The sequence below is a fragment of the Physella acuta genome, unplaced genomic scaffold, assembly GCF_028476545.2.
Source record: "Physella acuta isolate Inbredline_101_S28 unplaced genomic scaffold, ASM2847654v3 ptg000574l, whole genome shotgun sequence".
NCBI lineage: Eukaryota > Metazoa > Mollusca > Gastropoda > Physidae > Physella > Physella acuta.
The window spans coordinates 337420-356803 of record NW_026732093.1 but is presented as its reverse complement, the minus strand read 5'-3'; the positions used below and the strand labels follow the sequence as shown (position 1 = coordinate 356803).

General features: G+C 33.9%; 2 protein-coding genes across 2 annotated transcripts; one reads left to right on the top strand and one right to left on the bottom strand.

Annotated features, from left to right (window-relative positions):
• Positions 1–5221: 5221 nt before the first annotated feature.
• On the bottom strand, positions 5222–8020 carry LOC131946867 (protein KTI12 homolog). Its single transcript, XM_059307848.1, has 2 exons — positions 7944–8020; positions 5222–6070 (listed from the first exon to the last, which is right to left on the bottom strand). The coding sequence occupies exon 2, from the start codon at positions 6047–6049 to the stop codon at positions 5222–5224; it is 828 nt and encodes a 275-aa protein (XP_059163831.1). The 5' UTR covers positions 6050–6070; positions 7944–8020.
• Positions 8021–9334: 1314 nt separating this feature from the next.
• On the top strand, positions 9335–18690 carry LOC131946861 (intraflagellar transport protein 70A). The gene is made up of 16 exons (XM_059307840.1): positions 9335–9449; positions 11548–11613; positions 12175–12384; positions 12619–12675; positions 12814–12882; positions 13155–13326; positions 13510–13638; positions 14261–14463; positions 15139–15204; positions 15336–15455; positions 16103–16179; positions 16538–16748; positions 16869–16940; positions 17141–17244; positions 17463–17671; positions 18306–18690. Exons 1-16 carry the CDS (start codon positions 9351–9353, stop codon positions 18428–18430), a joined length of 1989 nt encoding a protein of 662 aa, XP_059163823.1. The 5' UTR covers positions 9335–9350; the 3' UTR covers positions 18431–18690.
• Positions 18691–19384: the final 694 nt, after the last annotated feature.

Below are 19384 nucleotides of genomic sequence, written 5' to 3'. Positions count from 1 at the left end.
TTTTGGCAGCCAATGAATACATGTTGTTAAATTACTTTTCCATATTTTGTAATTGTATGACTGTTAATGTAATTTTTCAAATAGCTTTGTACATAATGTTGTTTGAGGCAAACTTTGCAAATATAACTGTGAATTACACCTTAGGTTTAACTTATTGACATTGCATTTTATTATATACTTTGTGTATGGGTTCTTGTGATGCTTTAATATGTTTGATTATGTTAAAATATGTATGTGGTAATATCCATTATTTATTTTATTCATGTTCCATGCCAGCTCTGGTCACTGGCCATTACTAATCAGTGTGGTTTTAAAAATGGACAATGGGTTATTTAACATGCCTTTTTGCTGATATATGCATATTGCTATTGTCAATTTTTTTTTAGTTACATGACATTTCAAATGTTGATAACTCAAGTTTTTGTTATTGTTGTGAAATGATAGAGCCAGCCTATATGATGTATCATCTGTCAGCTTATATTTATTTTTTAAACTGTATTATTAGTTGTTTATTGTTTTAGTTAAAGATTATGAGAACACTAGGTGATAACAAACCAATAAATTAATGTATATTCGTATCTGTAGTATAAATTCCAATCAGTTTCATGTTGACTAAAAGGGTTTTGCAATAAGTAAATCCACTCATCTTTCACTCATGCTATTACAATTTGCTATAACAATACTAGTCTTCTATAAGGCCAAAAAATGTTTCCATAACTATTTGGTAGGGTGCCAATTGGTGTTCTGGTTAGTTTTCCTCTAGGATTTCATTTTTTACACCATTACCTGACTTTCAGCTAGTCAAGTTACCAATGCCCAATAAGTTAATGAATCAAAATCGAGTGTAGATATTTATGTTGTAAAATGTTTGGGTCCTTTCTAGTGGCAGCAAAGTGTGGGATTCTCTAATGTAGTATAAAGTTTGTAACAAGTGGTGGAGTGAGAATTCCATTAAGAAAATTAGGCCCTTTTGTGCCTTTGGTTTGCAACATTGTCAGGACATTGAGACCAGAGCTTTGTGTCACAACCATCATTCCTAACTTTTGTAAATATCTACTTTTGTGTCTTTATAATCTCAAATGTTTTTGCCACATGTACAATGTTCATTGCACCAATAAAGGCTATCCTGATGCATGAATGAGATAACAATCCTAATCTTTCATCAGTTTTGAAGTTTCCCCCACCAATTATAAATGCCATAAATTACGCTAATAGTTTGGTTACTCTGTTACTGCCAGTTTGTTTGTGTTTTTAAAGCTTAGATTTGTTTCATAATAACATGACATTTTTCCTTACTTTGATACAATTAGATTTTAATAACAATAACTACATAAAAGAACTGTAAAATATACCCAACCTACTTAGAATAAAACTGCACCATGTATACACCAAGAACAGAATCTCATAATTTGCAGGCTGTTAACAGTAATGTAATTTTTATACAATAGGCAGCAGTTTCTTGAACAAAGCTGCAGTAACTGTCTAGTCCATTGATTATGCATTTCTCAAATTGTACAGTGCTCTCCATGTACATCATTTTGGAAGACATAAAAATTTTAACATTCCTTCACATCTAATATACAAAATTTGTTAGAATCTCTTTTGAAATTTAGTTATAACATAAGTTAAATATTATTTATAGAGGATCTCAAAGATGGACTATCTGCAAACCTCTGAAATTAGGTTTAGTTTTATGGTAGAAATGCACATTTAAACTGATAAACAACAACGAAGTACTTCTTATGTTAGCTGAGCTGGCTTTCTTTTGCATTTGAGATGTGCCAAATATGCTGTAGATAAAATGTCACTGTTAAGGTACCTTACAATGAAAATGCATTTATATACAATACTCTTGATTAATTGTATTCTAGCATATAAAATATTTGGAAAGATTTTTAATGATCCATACAAGGTCAAAATGTGAGCATATCAAAATGAACAAGCAACATTTTTTGGTGACAATATGTAGTTTTATTGATAAATAGCTTGGCTGTAGGTTATCATTTAAATCCATAACACACTTAGTAAATTTTAAACTTTATAATTTTTATTAGTTTTGTATACTGTTGTAATCAATGAGCTAAGTTAATGTAAAAGTTTTATTAGTGTTAAAGTTTATAAAGTAATATTGTTTTAATGAAATTTCTAATATTGTCATGCTATTTTTGTTTCTTTTAAAAGTGTAAATGTCATCATTTATTGTTCAGTTGTACTTGTTGTTGAGATGTATATAATTGTGAAAGATCTTTCCATTAGTGTTTTAAATTTGAAATACAATGTGTATTTTTTCTATGCAGGTTGTCCAGCATTGAGAATGAAAGCCAGTACATTAAACATAGAAACCTATGTGTTAAACAGCAAGCAAATGTCTCATAATTATGTCTCATTTGTTTTCATGATCTTAGGGAACACAAAGAGGTTGTTTTGCAGTACTAGCTAAAATTTAAAGGAATAAGTGTGATAATTGGAAATGTGTAATTTATAAAATTGGACACTCTGTGTTTAAGACAATGTAAAAAATAGTTTGCTAATCATAAGTTTGAAATTGTGTGCAATAAATTTGTACAAGGATATCAACCATACATTTTATTCAAAATTGCTAATGTATTATGACTATGTTAATGGTATTTGCACCACTCTACAAATTGTTTTATTGTGGTGTTCACCCACCCCCTTCACATATTGAATGCCTAGTTTTTTTTGTCATGATTTGCTGTTGTTTGAATGGATACATAGTTTTCTTAACTTTTCACTTGGCTCTTCTTAAAGCTCAAACATATCAAAAGGCTTTAATAATTTATTGTAATGAGACAGTGTATAAAACTTATCAAAAAATCTTCCCTCATAACAGTATTAAAAAAAGGGGTGGTTTTGTTGGTTCTGCTCTCATTTTCAGATCTCATTATGCTTGTTATCAACCTAAGTGCCACTCCATAGTTGAAGGCATTCCCACAAAAAAAGGGCAGAATCATGACAACAAACTCAGGAATGTTTCAGTCCAATGCAACAGGTTTATGAGGGAAGCCTTGTCTTAAAAAATCAGTTTCTTGTATTTTACATTTGTTATGCTTAAAAAAAATAAACAGCCCAAACCATATTCCAGAACAAATACAATCCATTCACATATCTCAGTACCAAAATTTCTAAACTTGAATTCTGTAGAAAGGAAGTTTTGTCTGAATATATTTGTGTAAATAATACTTGGCAGAAGGAAATGATTCCTAAATGCAGTTTAGATTGGGTAGCTTCAGCAGCTGTTATAAATGCTATACCTTAGTCAGAAATGTAAGTAGTTTTCACCAAGTGTAGAAAATTGTATATTGTTATACAAAAGGTGTATTGTACTAAGCTGCTGCTGCACATTATCCATTTTGAATGGCACTTCAAACTTGTGCCTTGATAGTGAGAATTTAAACTTCCTGCATTTGCTTTGTTTTGGCATGCCATAATTGAATGCATTTATCTTACTCCATATATCTGTGATCAGAATGGTAAGTGCATAACATTTTTGGCTTGTGTTGCTCACTTTGTCTTGAATGGCACATTGTCCACACCAAGAAAACCATTACAATAAAAATTATCAGGGTTCCCATGGCTTGCATAATTAGAAAAATTGGTGATAACTGTTACTGTCCAACCATTGGTTGTATTATGATGCTCATTTCATATTGGTGCAAAGGTTATTATGTACAGTCAGTGTCAGACACATCCTTGGTGATGTGTCAGTAGTAATTAAGTACTTACTTTATGTGTGTGCATTGAAAACTTTGGACTGGGGCAGCTTTATCACTTGAGTGCTATCAGTTTCAATGTTTTCTTAAATTTTAACATGACATGTATATTTGTGCTCGTAGCTTGCTTTGAATATAAATTCCAAAATAAAGTCTTTATTCATTTAGACCCTGGTGTGTTATGTTAAGTTTTTAAAAATGTCTTTGTGCATGTGGTTTTGTGTATGATTGCATTCGATATTTACTTGCTTTACAATAAACAGGTAATATAAATTGTATGTTCATATATATGCGTTTTAATATATATAGTTTTTGTATGATCATGCACTAAAAGGAGGAAAAATTAACAATGGGCTGCTATCTAAATAACTAATGCAAAAGCTGCTTCTTAAATTTTTATTTAAGGTGATCCATAATTAATGCATTTATTTATAACATTTTTTTTCACCTTTGTAGTGCATTATTACCTGTATTTTAATGTTTTATTCTTTTTTCCAATACTTTATAATGCAATAGAAATGCATGAAAAACGTGTGCCAAATCAACAATGTGCAGAAAGTAGTATACAGCAATTAAAATAAATGGTCCAGTAGAAGTGGTTGAAATTTTGCTGTTTCAACTCATTAGCATGACGAGAGGCAAGTTAAAAAAAAACGTAATAATGCACTAAAATTAAAAATGTGAAAATAAGTTTTCTTAAAATGTATTATCATAAACTATTTAAATGGCTAAAGTAAAAAGACAAGTGTGGTTTGCTAGTATTGAATACCTTTGCTAGAATTTTGTACTTTAAAATTTTTAAGTACAATAGCATTGCATGACAAAAAATAATTGCACACTATATGAACACCAAAAAGGTGTGGATAATAGTGCAGTAAATAGTACTTTATACAGGAAATTTTAATTAATTCTTTAAAAAATTAATTTGATGTTTGCAATGTCATTGGGTCTTGACCCAATTGCCAAGTTTTAGAGAAATTGGTCAGTTAGAAGTAATAAAAATTTCACTTGCCAGTTTCTATCCAGATAGAGGAAGCAAGTTAACTTAAAGCTAAAAAATTAGCTGATTTGAACTGAAAGTTGAGAAAGGTTGTTAAAATAACCAGCATGTGATTAGAACACTGAGCTCACTTGCATAAATGGATCTACTGTTAATGTTAACTGTTTTAAGAGGATGCTTATTTTTAAAAAAAAAATGAAGTGTTAAAATGGGCTTATAGCCCTAATGACTAATGGGTTTATACTAACTTCTATTCACCTTAACTTTTTTTTTTCATTTTCCATTGGTACTTGCAACTTGTCTGACATACCTTAAAATTTAATCTGGCCAGTGGGACCTTGATATGTGTCTTAGGAATTAGCATTCAAACACGTTGTTTACAAGCTTGTTTTGCCTCAGAGCCATTAACAACAAAAACCTTTAGCACTGCAGAAGGCCCCCTTTCCACACACACACACAAATGTACACAAAATCCAAATAGAAAACATGATTAAACATTTAATGCTTTATTTAAAAACTGAACAAACATATTTGATAATTTGTTCACATCCTCAACAGGGTGCATTTTTGTATAAATTATAAACTGCCGCCTATGTCTCTGAAGTTCAGCCAAAGTAAAAGACCTGGTGAAAAGAAATTCCTCCCTTGTTCCAGGAAACTTAATAGTGTCTCCAGGAACCAGATTTTTGTTAGCAGATAAAATAGAGGTCACAATATCTTGTGTGCTTTTGTCAAGCTGATAAAGAAAATTAGTAGAGGATAATGGCTGGGATTGAGTAGACTGATTAGGAGCTTCTGCTCTCCCCTCAAATAAACATTGACAGATTTCACTAGCATTCAATTCACTGTCTCTAATTAGGGAAAATAATGGTTTATCCCATCTGTTACTGGGTGATGGACACTCAAATCTCATAATCAACTCATCTATCAAACTATCAGTGTATCTATTACTTTCATCCTGCAACATGTTCCATGCTTTTGACGTTTCTGCATCAGTCACACAATAAATAACACAGTGAGTAGTTCTACATGATTTTGCCACACAATAAAGTTCATACCGAAAACCTTTAATGTAATTGAGTGCATCCAATATAACAATATTGTCTTTACTGAGTAATCTTTGCACATTAGATTTAAGAACACCTCGTATTTCTCGTTCTTTTTGAGTATTTGAGTAAACATCATGTTTATTCTCTAGATTATCTGAGATAACATGCACATGTTTATCAGGAAAATGACTCTGGATATACTCTGATAGTTGTTTAGATCTGGTTGTCTTGCCACTGGCAGGGTAACCACACATCACAACAAGTGGCATCTTTATCACTTTGTGGGGTTTCTGAAATAAACAGAACAGGATTTTTGTGGCGTCAAAGTGGACTGGGGTGTGAGTGTTGGATCCATTCTGATGTAAAATTACATTTTAAACAATCATAAATGCTTATGCTGCATGTAAAAAGTAAAATTAATGCCACAAAGCAATTTAAAAAACCTATGTCAAAATGTAAATAGAGCATGCTATTGCTAGTTATAATGATACCAAGATCATTTATATAATATGCGATTCATTATTTTTACCTCTCAAAAATGTTTTTTTTTTTAAAATTGATTTTTTTCTAAAATAATTAATAGCTCAGTCAATGTCAAGTACGCCTCAATTCTTTTTTTCTTCTACATTCTTAATTTTAGTGTTGGAAGGGATCCCCTCCAACATAAGTATACATGTCAACTGGTTATGCGCCATTGACTCCGATTTCAGCCTGCTTTTCTTTTTGGATTTACTTCCATAACCTTTGTCCAACCAAGAACAAACTACAAGGCAGCAGTTGTTTGATTTTGGAGTTGTCTCTCCTAGAAGAGTGGCTGTCCCCAGCTAACGAGCCTCATCTGCCCGAGGGGTCAAAATCCAGGCTTTTTTCGGTTTAGCAACCATGAGCTTTACCGACTCGACCTCGCGACCCCTGTTAAGGCTTTAATAGAAGTATATTGTGATATATTTGAGTCAAATATTATAGATAACTGAATAATAAACCAAAATCAATGGCTGCTAAAACTCCATTTTAGCGTATTGTATTCGCGCTTCACGTTCACCTCTAGTTGAGCGTATTTTATTTATAAACACAACCCAAACACACAAAAACGGCAGGAAAACATTGGGGTTATTTCTTTATGAAGTTTTGTTTCAGCTTTGCTAATTTACTTTTGTCAAAACTTGAGAAAAATCCAAATTTGGAATATTGAATGTGCTATGTTTGTGTGTAAGTTAAGATATTCATGGCAATGGGTGAAGTACGAAACTCAAAATTGCAAGGTGGCTAAATTTGTATTGTTACAAGTATCTCCCACCAATGATAGTATAAATAAACTTTTATGAACTCACCATGACCCCAAAACTGAGGCCAACACCATTTCAAATAGCTATTGCCCAAGCTATGACATATGCTGATAATTAAAGTCAATATGAGCTCATGGTGAACCCTCGACAGCGTAAGGATTTTTCTCCCGCTGATGATCACACGCTATTTAATTGGAACTGTCCTAATGCTTTTATATTATAAGTTGTTTTTTTTACCTTGTCTAATTAAAACTAACATTCATACAAAAAATAAGTAGATCTAGATCTAGCTCTAATCTTAGTGTTTTCCTAACGTTTTTGTGTGTTTCGGTTGTTTATAATAAAATACGCTAAAATGGAGTTTTACAACTCTAACTTACAGATGGCCGCTTTTATATAGATCTAGCAAATCCTGCTCGCAAACACTGCTGTTTAATGTTAATTTCTTGCCTATCCTCCTATAGGCCTACTAAATAACTAAGACTAATATATTATATTGATATATACTACTGTAACTATAGTTACCAATAGTATATTTAGTAGTATTATTTAATATTTAGCCATTGATTTAGGTTTATTATTCATTTATCTAGCCTATAGGCTAATATTTGACACAAATATATCACAATGTCAATAATATACTTCTATTAAAGCCTTGACAATCTCAATGAGGTAACTTTATCGTAGATCTAGATCTACATTAATTTAGTAAATTACTACACTTAGGCCTAACTAACTACACATAGATCTAGATCTAGATCTACATTACTAGCCGCGGGCGATTTTACGACACGTACGTACGTAGTACGTAGGCCTACTCACTACTCATAGTTTAATTATTAATTAATTATAACTTATAGGCCCTAGATCTAGTTACCAGAATAAAATAATAGAAATAAAATTTAGATTTTTGTAAGCCAAACGTAAAAAGCTGTAGATCTTGATTTCCTAGATCTAGATATCTAGATCTAGTCTAGAACTCAGTTGCTCTAGAATTAGATCTAACTAACTTATCCCGGTCTGTCCAGTCACTTGAAACAGAAAATGCTGGTCATTCTAATACGCGCGTTTGAATAACATAGATCTACAACCACACGCACATCATTCTAGATCTAGATCTAGATTTCTAATGCAGGCGCAGAATTGTTTGCCTTAATAGATTTTTAAAATCGATAACGCGTTTACATTTATTGTAATATACTTTACTATAGTAAACATTGTGAAAAATGTAATGCCTTAGCCTTAATCCTTAATGTAAAGGCCTAAACAAGTTCTTATGGGTGCATGGAATAAAGTCAGATTTGGCTAAGAAATAGTCACTGAAAAAGTCACAAAAGTTTGCATAGCTTATATTATAATATATATATATATATATATATATATATATATATATATATATATATATATATATATATATATATTGCGGTCAAAGCAGGAAGTGCGACCAAAGAACGAATTGACCTCTCGGCCAAAGTCCGAAAAGTTGGACGCTAAAAGCGTATTTCTTACATTGGCTGGACAATGCGCGCACTGGCCTGGATATCCTGGGCAATGTCCTATGTAGACTGCGGTATGGATGTGATCGCATTTTCGTTATTATAGCTGCGGTTTCCTTATGCGTAACACATTGCTTGGCTTATGTTTGTTAGCATTCTGTATGTAATGCGACCTGGACAAAAAGGACCTTCAGACCAAAAGGCTGCCAAAGAAAAAAATCCACTGTCTTGTTAGTTTCTAAATATTGGCTAATACTGTATGTGATAGCCTCCTATGTGAGATAATCATCAAAGAACAAAATCAAAGACAGCCAGCGTTACCGTACACGTGCAGCAACACGGAATGTTCATATGAATTTGCCGAGTTATTGAAATTGACGGCAAAGAAAACCATATTGTACGATATTCTTTCCTTAATTGGTTTCCAGGCTAGCAGAGCCCCAGAAGCTTGTTTGTTCAACAGCACAGCTACCCCTGTTTGGTGATATTTTTCTTCTCCAGACCAAATGATTTCTGCTCTCCAGTCATCTAACTGCACTTGGCTTTTACCTTGTTTTGTTGGATGTCCTGTTAGACGTGCTTCTTGTAGTGCTAGTAAATCTAGTTTGTATCTTTACATTTCCTTAGCGTGTGTGTGTGTTCTAATAATACTATTACAGCACAAATAATGGGGTTTAAAATTCAATACTTTCAAGACTATAAATATAAACCACTGCACGATTAGAGAAGTTGCACTTCAGTAATAATCAGCAGTAGTATGCCTACGGTATTTAGAACTTAAACTACGCATGCGTATTCAAAACATTCTTGTGGAGTTGTTAACAACCACAAAGATGGCGCATCTCCAAATAAAAGAAGGGGAGTTTACATCAACAGTATATGGATTTGTATGAAATATCTTGTTTTTTGTGTGTGTTGGACAGCCAACTATGAAATTGTTTGCTTACATTATTACGTTAAACAACAGTAAAAATAAATAATACACCGTTAATTTTAATTAGACCCTATTCTAGATCTCTGTTGTGAAGTTGTGACCCTGCGCTGCTGTCACTGTCAGTGCTGTTTCAGTGTTTGACACTCGTCACACTGTTTGTCATTTTATTAAATTTAAAATGATGGTAACCTATCGCTTTAGGCAAGTAAAATCGGCCGAGGCTAGTAATGTAAAAAGAAGGTGCCTCACCAAATTAAATAAATTTTAGTAATTATTTCACTTTTTTAGGAAAATTTATGTTTTGAAAGTTACAAAAATGTTTCTTTCAAAGTTTCATTTTATAATTGTATTAAAACTTTTCAGTAATAAATAAAGACTAGTGATGTTTTCATCAGATGCAACAAAGCTCGTTTACTTTTAGCAGCCACCTTGTTTAAGTTATTTTTTGGTAAACTTATAGCTGGAGATTCAGGGGAATCCACTCTATTTTACCAACGCTGCTGTTAATTTCTGGCCTATATTGATATATTTAGCCATTGATTTTGGTTTATTATTCAATTATCTATAATATTTGACACAAATATAGCATAATATACTTCTATTACAGCCTAACAATGAGGCAACTTTGTCGCACATTACTAGCCTTGGTCGATTTTACGTACCCAGAACGATAGATTACCAAAATTTTTAATGTTATTGTTATGATAATGAATGAGAGTGTGATTCAGTGATTTTAATTGTAGTGAAAATTTAACTTATTTTAATTTTACGAAGTGACTACGCGTCTCGCTAAGCGTGGCCCCTAAAGAAAATACTACGCATCTTGCAGGTTCGATTTGTCATCTTGCAATTGAAAATGCTTATTTTTGAGGTCTCTATCACATCCTCTGTGGTTGAGTCAACAGTGTGCCAGCTGTAGTCTGAAGTTCATAGACCCGGAGTTCAGAGTTCGAACCCGGGGTTAACATTTTTTTTTTACATTTTTTTTTTCATATTGAAAATATGACGTAGACTATGATTTTTTTTTAATAAAATTTCAAACCATCGTCACTGACGTGATTGCTTGCCTTACGTTTACTATCCCGTGAGTAGAAAATCCCACCACGGCCCATGGTCGGCGAGGTCACTGTGTGTTCAGCAGGCCTAAAGCATACGTCATAGACGTTCACATGAGATCGTCTGTCTTCACTTCCCTCTTCCTCCCACCCCTCCCCCCTCAAGCACATTGAATTTTTTTAAAAGGATAAATAATATAGACTTAGATCTACTACTATCACGCATGCTAGTTAGCTAGGCCTAAAGGTTAAAGGACAGTTTGATTTAGCTAGGTTGCTGCTAGATCTAGGACTATCATCTGACCCATCTGACCTCACAAACTTTCCTTGACACTACACTGTACTGTTTTTTTTACAAGTACTAGACTCTTAGGTGTTGAAATAATATAGAGATCTAAATACACTTAAACTCGATCTAGATCTATGTCAACATTAAATTGTTACCACGAAAAAAAAAATCGGGCAGTCCTGATATCTGTTTTTTTAGATCGCGTGCCACCTAGGGTAAAGATTAAGCGTAACGCGGAGCGAACTGCGCAAAGGCGGCCTTACGTGTAACGCTGAGTGAACCGCGCAAATGCAGCCTTAATTTTATGATATAAAAAAATTCAGTTTATAGGCCTATATTATAATTTTTTAAATGTTAGGAAGCCCTAGGCCAATAAAATTTTAATATGTTTAGGTTTGTTAGAACTTAGTTGTTAGTTTGAGTGTGCCAAGCAAGTGTGTAGGTTTATTAATTTTCTACTCACAATAGGATGCTGTGGATAATGATACTCATCATACTGCCAATACTGACATTTAACAAAGATTATAGTTAGTTAAATTAAAATTTGTAGTCAGTTGTGTGGCAGTGTTTTGGTTTTAGTGTGTGGGGCACTATAGTCTGTAGGTATAAATATTCATCACATTTCTCGTATTTTTAAAAACTTCGTTAGCATTCAGCTTTGGATTTTACAAGTATTGACATTTAAATACAATCTTGTTCTTATTTAGATTAAAGACCAGCGATTCAATGAAGCCATTCAAGTACTTAATCACCAGCTACAAGGGGAAACAAAGGTACTTTCACTAATTGTTTTTAGTATTTTATTGAAAACTAATAGATATTAAGTTTGATTAAACCGTAAACTGCTACTATTTCAATAATAATATGAAAATTTAAATTTAAGCGCTTTGTCAGTTTTCAATCCTCTCTAAAATAAAAAGATACTTTATTTTTTACTATGCTATGACTATTCAGTGCTCATAGCTTTCCTAACACTTTTGATATAATAGGCGTGGTCGAGTCTATAAAGCTCATGGTTGCTAAACTGATAAATCTAGAGTTTGAACCCTCAGGCAGATGAGGCTTGACCGCGGGGAACAGCAGCTCTTCTAGGAGAGACAACTCCATAATCAAACAACTGCTGCCTTGTAGTTTGTTCTTGGTTGGACAGAGGCTATGGAAGCAAATCCAAAAAGAAAAGAATGTAGGAGAAGAAAAGAAGAAAATATCACATGTGACCATGTGAACAGATCAGCAAGAATTTCCTGCCTGTATTTAGGCCTAATACTTAGTTTTCTTAAAATTTATTAGAAATTTTCTTTTTTTGGTTCTAACCCTGACACATTTTTTTTCAGTCAAGAGCTGCCTTGTCTTTGTTGGCTTATTGCTACTACCAAGTGCAGGACTTTGTTAATGCATCAGACTGCTATGAGCAGCTAGCCTCCCTTCACCCTGAAGTTGAAGAATACAGATTATACTATGCTCAGTCATTACATAAAGCATGTCTGTATCAGGAAGCAATGAAGGTTGCATGTCAGATTGAAAATGCCAAATATCAAGGCCAGGTTAGTTAGTAAAACCACTCTTCATATTATTTCATTCATTGTCTAAGTGAATTAATAAACAGTATGTCCTATTTGATCTTTATAATAAACTCATGAAAAAGAAATGTTTGATACTTTTCCTCCTGCTAATAGTTTATCTGTAATTAAGTTTAATGTAATTAGCACATTTTACTGTCTCCAAATTCAAAATAGACAGCGCACACAGTTAATGCATTTCAAACTTAATTCAAACAGATTACTAAGCTGCAAGCTGCCATTAAGTATGGGGAAGAAGATTTGCCTGGAGCTAAGGTAATTTTAGTGTGGTTGCTAAATCTTTAGAGTTCTGTTGGTCTTTCTCTCCTTGCTGTTTTTATTCAATTCTGGTCATTAGTTTGTAGTTTGTTCTTAAAATATTCCAGCTTGATCTTTTGTTTTTTATGTGTGTAGAGCTTGGTTGAACAATGCCCCCTGGATGATCCTGATACTGAAATCAATCTGGGTTGTCTCCTTTTCAAGGTATGCTTACAATGTTTTGCTGTGCTAAAAGTAGCACTACAAGGGAGAAAAATGTATGGATTTAAACAGTAGTATTGCCTCAGTTTCCATCAGTGTATCCCTCTTGAAAAAGATAAAATTGAATCACAATTACTTAGTTTTTAATTTAGTACAAAATAAAATTGTCTTATTTAGTTTCTTTAAAAAACGAAACAGTAGAAACTTATAAAATACGACTTGATTGAATTTTTTAAACAAAAGTAATCATTTTTCTTGCTATTTACACTCTTAAGGAAAAGAGATATGAAGAAGCTTGTGAAAAATTTGTTGCTGCAATGCAAGTGCTAGGCTACAAAGCAGATTTGTCGTACAACATTGCTCTATGTCATTACATGCTGAAGCAGTATGCACCTGCACTCAAACATATAGCAGACATCATTGAACGTGGCATCAGGGAACACCCAGGTATATGAGGTGCTTTATCTTCATTGCTAAAAGACATGCAGTGTATACTGATGAGGTTGGGAATGTGGTAAAGTTTATGTGTATGTAGAAAGTAGTAAAGCAAATGTGTCTTAGGAAGTGATAAAGTATGTGATGTTTTTTTGGAAAGTGGTTTGGTGTTCAAAGCATTGTCTTCTTTTACAGAACTTAGTGTTGGCATGACAACTGAAGGTATTGATGTTCGTAGTGTTGGCAACTCCATGACCTTGCATGAAACTGCACTTGTTGAAGCTTTTAATCTAAAAGCTGCGATGGAGTATCAGTTGAAAAACTGTAAGTGTTGTGTTATGACTGTTTTGTTTGCAGTGAAGTTACATGCAGTAGTTTTATGAATGGATGAGAGACTTGCATTCATTTTAAACACTGTAGGGTAAAGTGAAATACTCTTCAAATACAGAAAACACACTTTCAAAAGCACTTTTAAAAACTTAACTTATTTTTCTATAGATTACATTTTATTCACATGCAAATTTTTTGCAAGTAGATCAACTACAAGCAGGTTAATTTTTTTTTAACTATAAGAATTTACCTAGAAAGTATTTTTTTTTTCTGGTCTGATCTACCTAATGATGGAAATATGGGCTTGTAACTGGTTGATTAAAAAGAAATGTGGATGGTCTATTTTCCACTGGGAGTGGACATGGCAAAGTGATTAACTGTTAATCTACTTTATTACCTAGCAAGTTGCATCAACTAGTTATGATTTAATACAACAGTTATCTGAATATTCTCGTTGGTCATACTTAACAACCTAAATAAAAAATTCTTGCATGTGGAAATATGTTGCTAGGAAAAATGCTTTTTATGACCAATAATACAGTAGAATATATTTTGTTTCATTTTTGCTAAAAAAAAAGAAAATTGTAAGAAAAAATTGTATTCTAACTTTGTAAAGATGAAGCAGCTGTTGAAGCATTGACAGACATGCCACCACGATCAGAAGAAGAACTTGATGCTGTCAGCCTCCACAACCAAGCTTTGATGAACATGGAGCAACAACCCACTCAAGGTTTTACCAAGTTGCAATTTTTGTTGCAGCAAAATCCATTTCCACCCGAGACTTTCGGCAATTTGCTTCTGCTGTATGTCAAATATGAGGTCAGTTCTCAAGTTCAGAGGAAGGAGGGTTAGAGTTTAACTTAGGATTTGCAGAATGTTAACTTAATGGTCTTTCAGGTCGGCGTGGTGGAGTCGGTAAAGCTCATGGTTGTTAAACCGAAAAGATTCGAGTTCGAACCCTCGGGCAGATGAGGCTCGTTAGCTGGGGACAGCCACTCTTCTAGGAGAGACAACTCCAAAATCAAACAACTGCTGCCTTGTAGTTTGTTCTTGGTTGGACAAAGGCTATGGAAGCAAATCCAAAAAGAAAAGCAGGCTGAAATCGGAGTCAATGGCCTCAATGGCGCATAACCAGTTGACACGTAATCCTTAATTGTGATGGAAGCATGGTTGAGTCGGCAAAAGCTCATGGTTGATAAATTCGAAAAAAGTCTCGAGTTCAAACCCACTGGCAGATAAATCTCGATCCATCCCAACACTAAAAATTAAGAACAAAGAAGAAGAAGAAGAAGGTATTTCAAGCTACTGCTAGATAATTAGAGTAGGAGTTGTAATTTAAGGACAAGACTGGCAGTTTTTATGCAGGAGTGATTTCAAGTGGACCTTAAATTGTTGTTGCCAAATGGTTTGTATAATGCTGTAAAAGTTTTGCCAGACTAAAGTTATATTTGTAATCCTTATGTACATCCTTCTTAATTCCACCTTTTGTTTCAGTATTATGACTTGGCTGCAGATGTACTGGCAGAGAATGCCCACCTCACTTACAAATTTCTCACACAGGTAAAACAATTGTTTCTATATAGGCTCATTAGAAAGACAATCAATTTTTTAGTTATGCATTGAATTTTTACGCGAAGTATGTGTAACGTGTTAGTTTCTGCTTGACTTTTATGTTATGTTTGTACTTGCAGTATATGTATGAGTTTTTAGAAGCAGTCATCACAAGACAAACATCACCAGAAGAGGCATACAGAAAACTTGATGAAATGGCCAGCAAACAGACAGAATTACTTCGCAAGTTAACCAAACAGGTTTTTAATCATTTTTGTGGGGTTTTTTATACAGGCATACAACAATTAACAATAAAGTTCAACAATCTATATATATAATTCTCTTCTGGGAGATGCTAGAAAACAAGCTGTAAACGCGCTCCCTACCACCCCCACCCCTACATGGTCTGGTGAGCTGTGGTTCACGCTAAATGTTTACAAGCAGAGCCAGGTTTAGTGACGGCTATTAGGGGCAGATAATTTAGATTGAAACGATTTTAAACGTAGGGGGGGAGGGTAACTAAGTGGAGTTTACTTTAACGGAGGGGGGTGAAAGAGGGAGGGGGGGGGGGGTTATCGTCTTAATGATCTACTTATAGTGTTTTAAAGAAATATTTTCAGTGGCAGCGTAGGTACTGTCGAATTCACAAATTATGAATTACTGAAAAGTAGAAAAAACAACAACTAAATAGCGGCGTATGATATGCCGCGGGCCGGCTCGTTTAAAAAAAAGCCCCTTAGTAGCAAAATGAAGTGCACTTGTGTATATGATGATAGTATGAAAATAAAGGAGGGAATCAACTAGTCATTGCATGCTAGTTACATTTCACTTCTCCAATAAATGTGTTTCTACATTTTTACGTAATCCAGTTTGTTGTGTGTCCTAAATCTAATTGTTTCTGTGCCAGGTTCAAGAATCACGTCAAAACCATGATGAAGAATCAGTGAAGAGAGCAGTCAATGATTATGATGAAGCTTTAGAAAGGTATTTCTTTTTCCAGTGTGTCCCTTATCCATCCAGCTGTCATCTGATGCTGTGAAGGTTAAAAGTCTTATTGAGCCTTTGCTACCTAATGCTTCAAAAAATACCCTTTGAACCTATTGGTTCATGGGGCAGGTTTCCTTTTTCTATGACCATTGCATATGAAGGAAGGTACCCATCAGCTGGGTGGACTCTACGGACAAGCCCGGAATCTGAACTCAAGACTTTTGGGTTAGCTGTCATATACTCTATCATTCAACCATGCTGTCCCACACCTATGCTTAACACAAAATTACAAACTTTTGAAAGGTTTTCCTCATTACATTGAAATTGTTAAATCTGGACTTTTTTTTGTCTGTAGGTATATCCCAATACTTATGCAACAAGCCAAAATCTACTGGGATCTGGAGAACTACCAGCAAGTGGAGAAAATCTTCCGTAAATCAGTTGAGTTTTGTAATGAGCATGATGTGTGGAAGCTCAATGTGGCCCATGTACTCTTCATGCAGGAAAACAAATACAAGGAAGCAGCTGGCTTCTATGAACCTATAGTGAAAAAAAATTATGAAAATGTAAGTAGTTTTTGTCTAAGTCAAATAACCATTCCTGACTGTCATTTTTTAAACTCTTATAATTGAGATAAAAATGTAATCTTGGATATGTTTTTCATTCAACCTTCTGTTTGTCATCAGCTTTTAAGTGTCAGTGCTATTGTGTTGGCCAATCTCTGTGTAGCTTACATCATGACCAGTCAAAATGAAGAGGTAAGAACACTGACATTATTCATTGCACCTGTTTACATAACCAGCTTTTAGTTGGTCATGAATTACTTTCATGTGTTCATTTTTACCTTAATACAGCCTGGTATTTTAGTCTGAGTGGTTTTTTATTTGTGGGAACTCCCTTTAAAGTGTGTTGTTTAAAAAATTTTTCTCTTAAAGTGTGTTTAAAATATTTTATTTAGGCTGAAGAATTAATGAGGAAAATTGAAAAAGAGGAAGAGCAAGTGGCGTACGAGGACCCTGACAAAAAAATTTATCATCTCTGTATTGTCAATCTGGTTATTGGGTGAGCTGATTCAACTTTTACTACGTTTTATTAATAGATCTTAACTCTCTGGTATTGACTGTATGTTACTTGACCTATTTGTTGATTGTATGTAACTTTAATTTTTTCTTGACTTACTGTATCATTTGCAAAAAAAAAACAACAAAAAAAAACCTTCCCTCTTTACTTAGCTACAGCACTTACATGTTATTTAAACTAAAATTATTATTTTTTTACAGAACCCTTTACTGCGCAAAGGGCAACTACGAGTTTGGAATATCCCGAGTGATAAAAAGTTTAGAGCCTTACAGCAAAAAGTTGGGAACAGACACTTGGTTCTATGCCAAGTCCTGTTTTCTCTCACTGATTGAGAACATGAGCAAGCACATGATCATGATCAGGGATTCAGTCATTAATGAATGCATTCAATTTCTTGAGTGTTGTGAATGTAAGTGTCAATGTAACAGGTGCTTGTTTGTTCTATTGATTTATACACATTTGTTTTGTGGTGCTGAGCTTGTTGTGCTTAGTTTTTTTCAGTGTTCTTTATGTTTTGTCCTTTGCTGTTTTTTTTTTAATTTGGTAGTATCAGGTGTTTTTTTTTTTTTTTTGCTCTGGGGATTTTTTATACAGGTGTCCAATAATAGAATCTTCTTAAAAAAGGGGTGTTAGGTTACTGGTAGTTAACTAAACTACACACATGGCTTGCTAATGTCAATGCTAACCCCAACTCAAGTCCTACCATATGCCTAAACCTACTTTCTAACCATAAAACTAGTCAAGATTACAATACTACTATCAACTTAACACCCTAATTTTTGGAGGGTCTGTTATCCTTTTCTTCTTTTGGAACTTAGTTGTACATTGAGGTTTTTATTTGTTGGTACTTAATTGTACCACAGATTTATATGAAAGTGAAAATGTTTTATTTCCTGGAATTTAAGAGTGAGCATCACTCAGTCATTTAAAACTTACTTGCAGTTATTTGTTTTAAGAACTTGATGTTCAATCATCAAGTTTTGTTGAAAATGTATTACTTGCATGTGTAGTAACTGACAAAAATTGATTTGTTTCATGAACAGTGTATGGCAGGGAGGTGAAAGCTGTGATTGAACAGCCTCTAGAAGAGGAACCAATGCATCCAGGAAGAAACACAGTAGCTTTTGAATCTCGACTGTTGAAATCACTTCTCCTGCAGCTGAACTAGTCCAAGTTTTACTTCAATCTGCACTTGAATCATATACTAGTGACTAAATTTGGGTTGGAGTGGAGTGGAATTTGATTCAAATCATGATTCTTTCTGAACTATTTGTACTCCGTCCATGGCACAAATGTGCTTCTTGTATCTGTGATAGCTGCTTTATGTTTAAAGTAATCAAAACATTCTCAAGACCAATTTTGATCAGAGTTGTCTTTACATTGTTGTATGTATTCGAATTTATTATGAATAAATATTTTATGACCTCCCTTTGTATTGTAATATTTTGTTTACAGATGCTGATTGTGGGAAGGTTTTACTTGAGTATGGGGGCAGGAATTTATTAAAGGGTTCAGTTACTAATAACATGGTTTTGAGTTAGTAACTCTACTTCTGCCTTCCCAGTTAAGCTTGCCACAATTTGTGGTCATGGATTTTGGCTTTAACTTTCCTTTATCCACACACAATTCCAACAAAGTACCTCAGCTCGTCCACAGCCGTCACACTCGTGGGTGGGTGCGGCATTTAGTGACACTTTCCCTTTTTGAAAAATTATTTTAAAAGTTGCATTTTAGCCTTATTTTTTAAGAAGGCTGTTTTATTTGTAAATTATTCGTAGAGTTAGGAAAAAATGGTAAAAAAATAAACAATTTTTAGGGTGATTGTAACCTCAGGAGTGACGTCATTGTGTGGGGGAGTGTGACTAGCGTTTTGTTAGAATGGGGACAGGGGAGGTAAAAATATATAAAACAGACACTTATGGATGACATTAATGACGTCACACTCGTAGGGGGTAGGCGGGTCCGTAATTTTGTGACGGTGTGTATCAGGGGGGGGGGGGGGGGTCAGATGGTGTGACGTCACTCTTTTTGCATTATAAAAAAGCAATGTTAGAAAACGAGTTTTAGCCGTTATTCCGCGATTTAGAAAACGGTTTTAATAAATTGTAATAGGAATTGATCA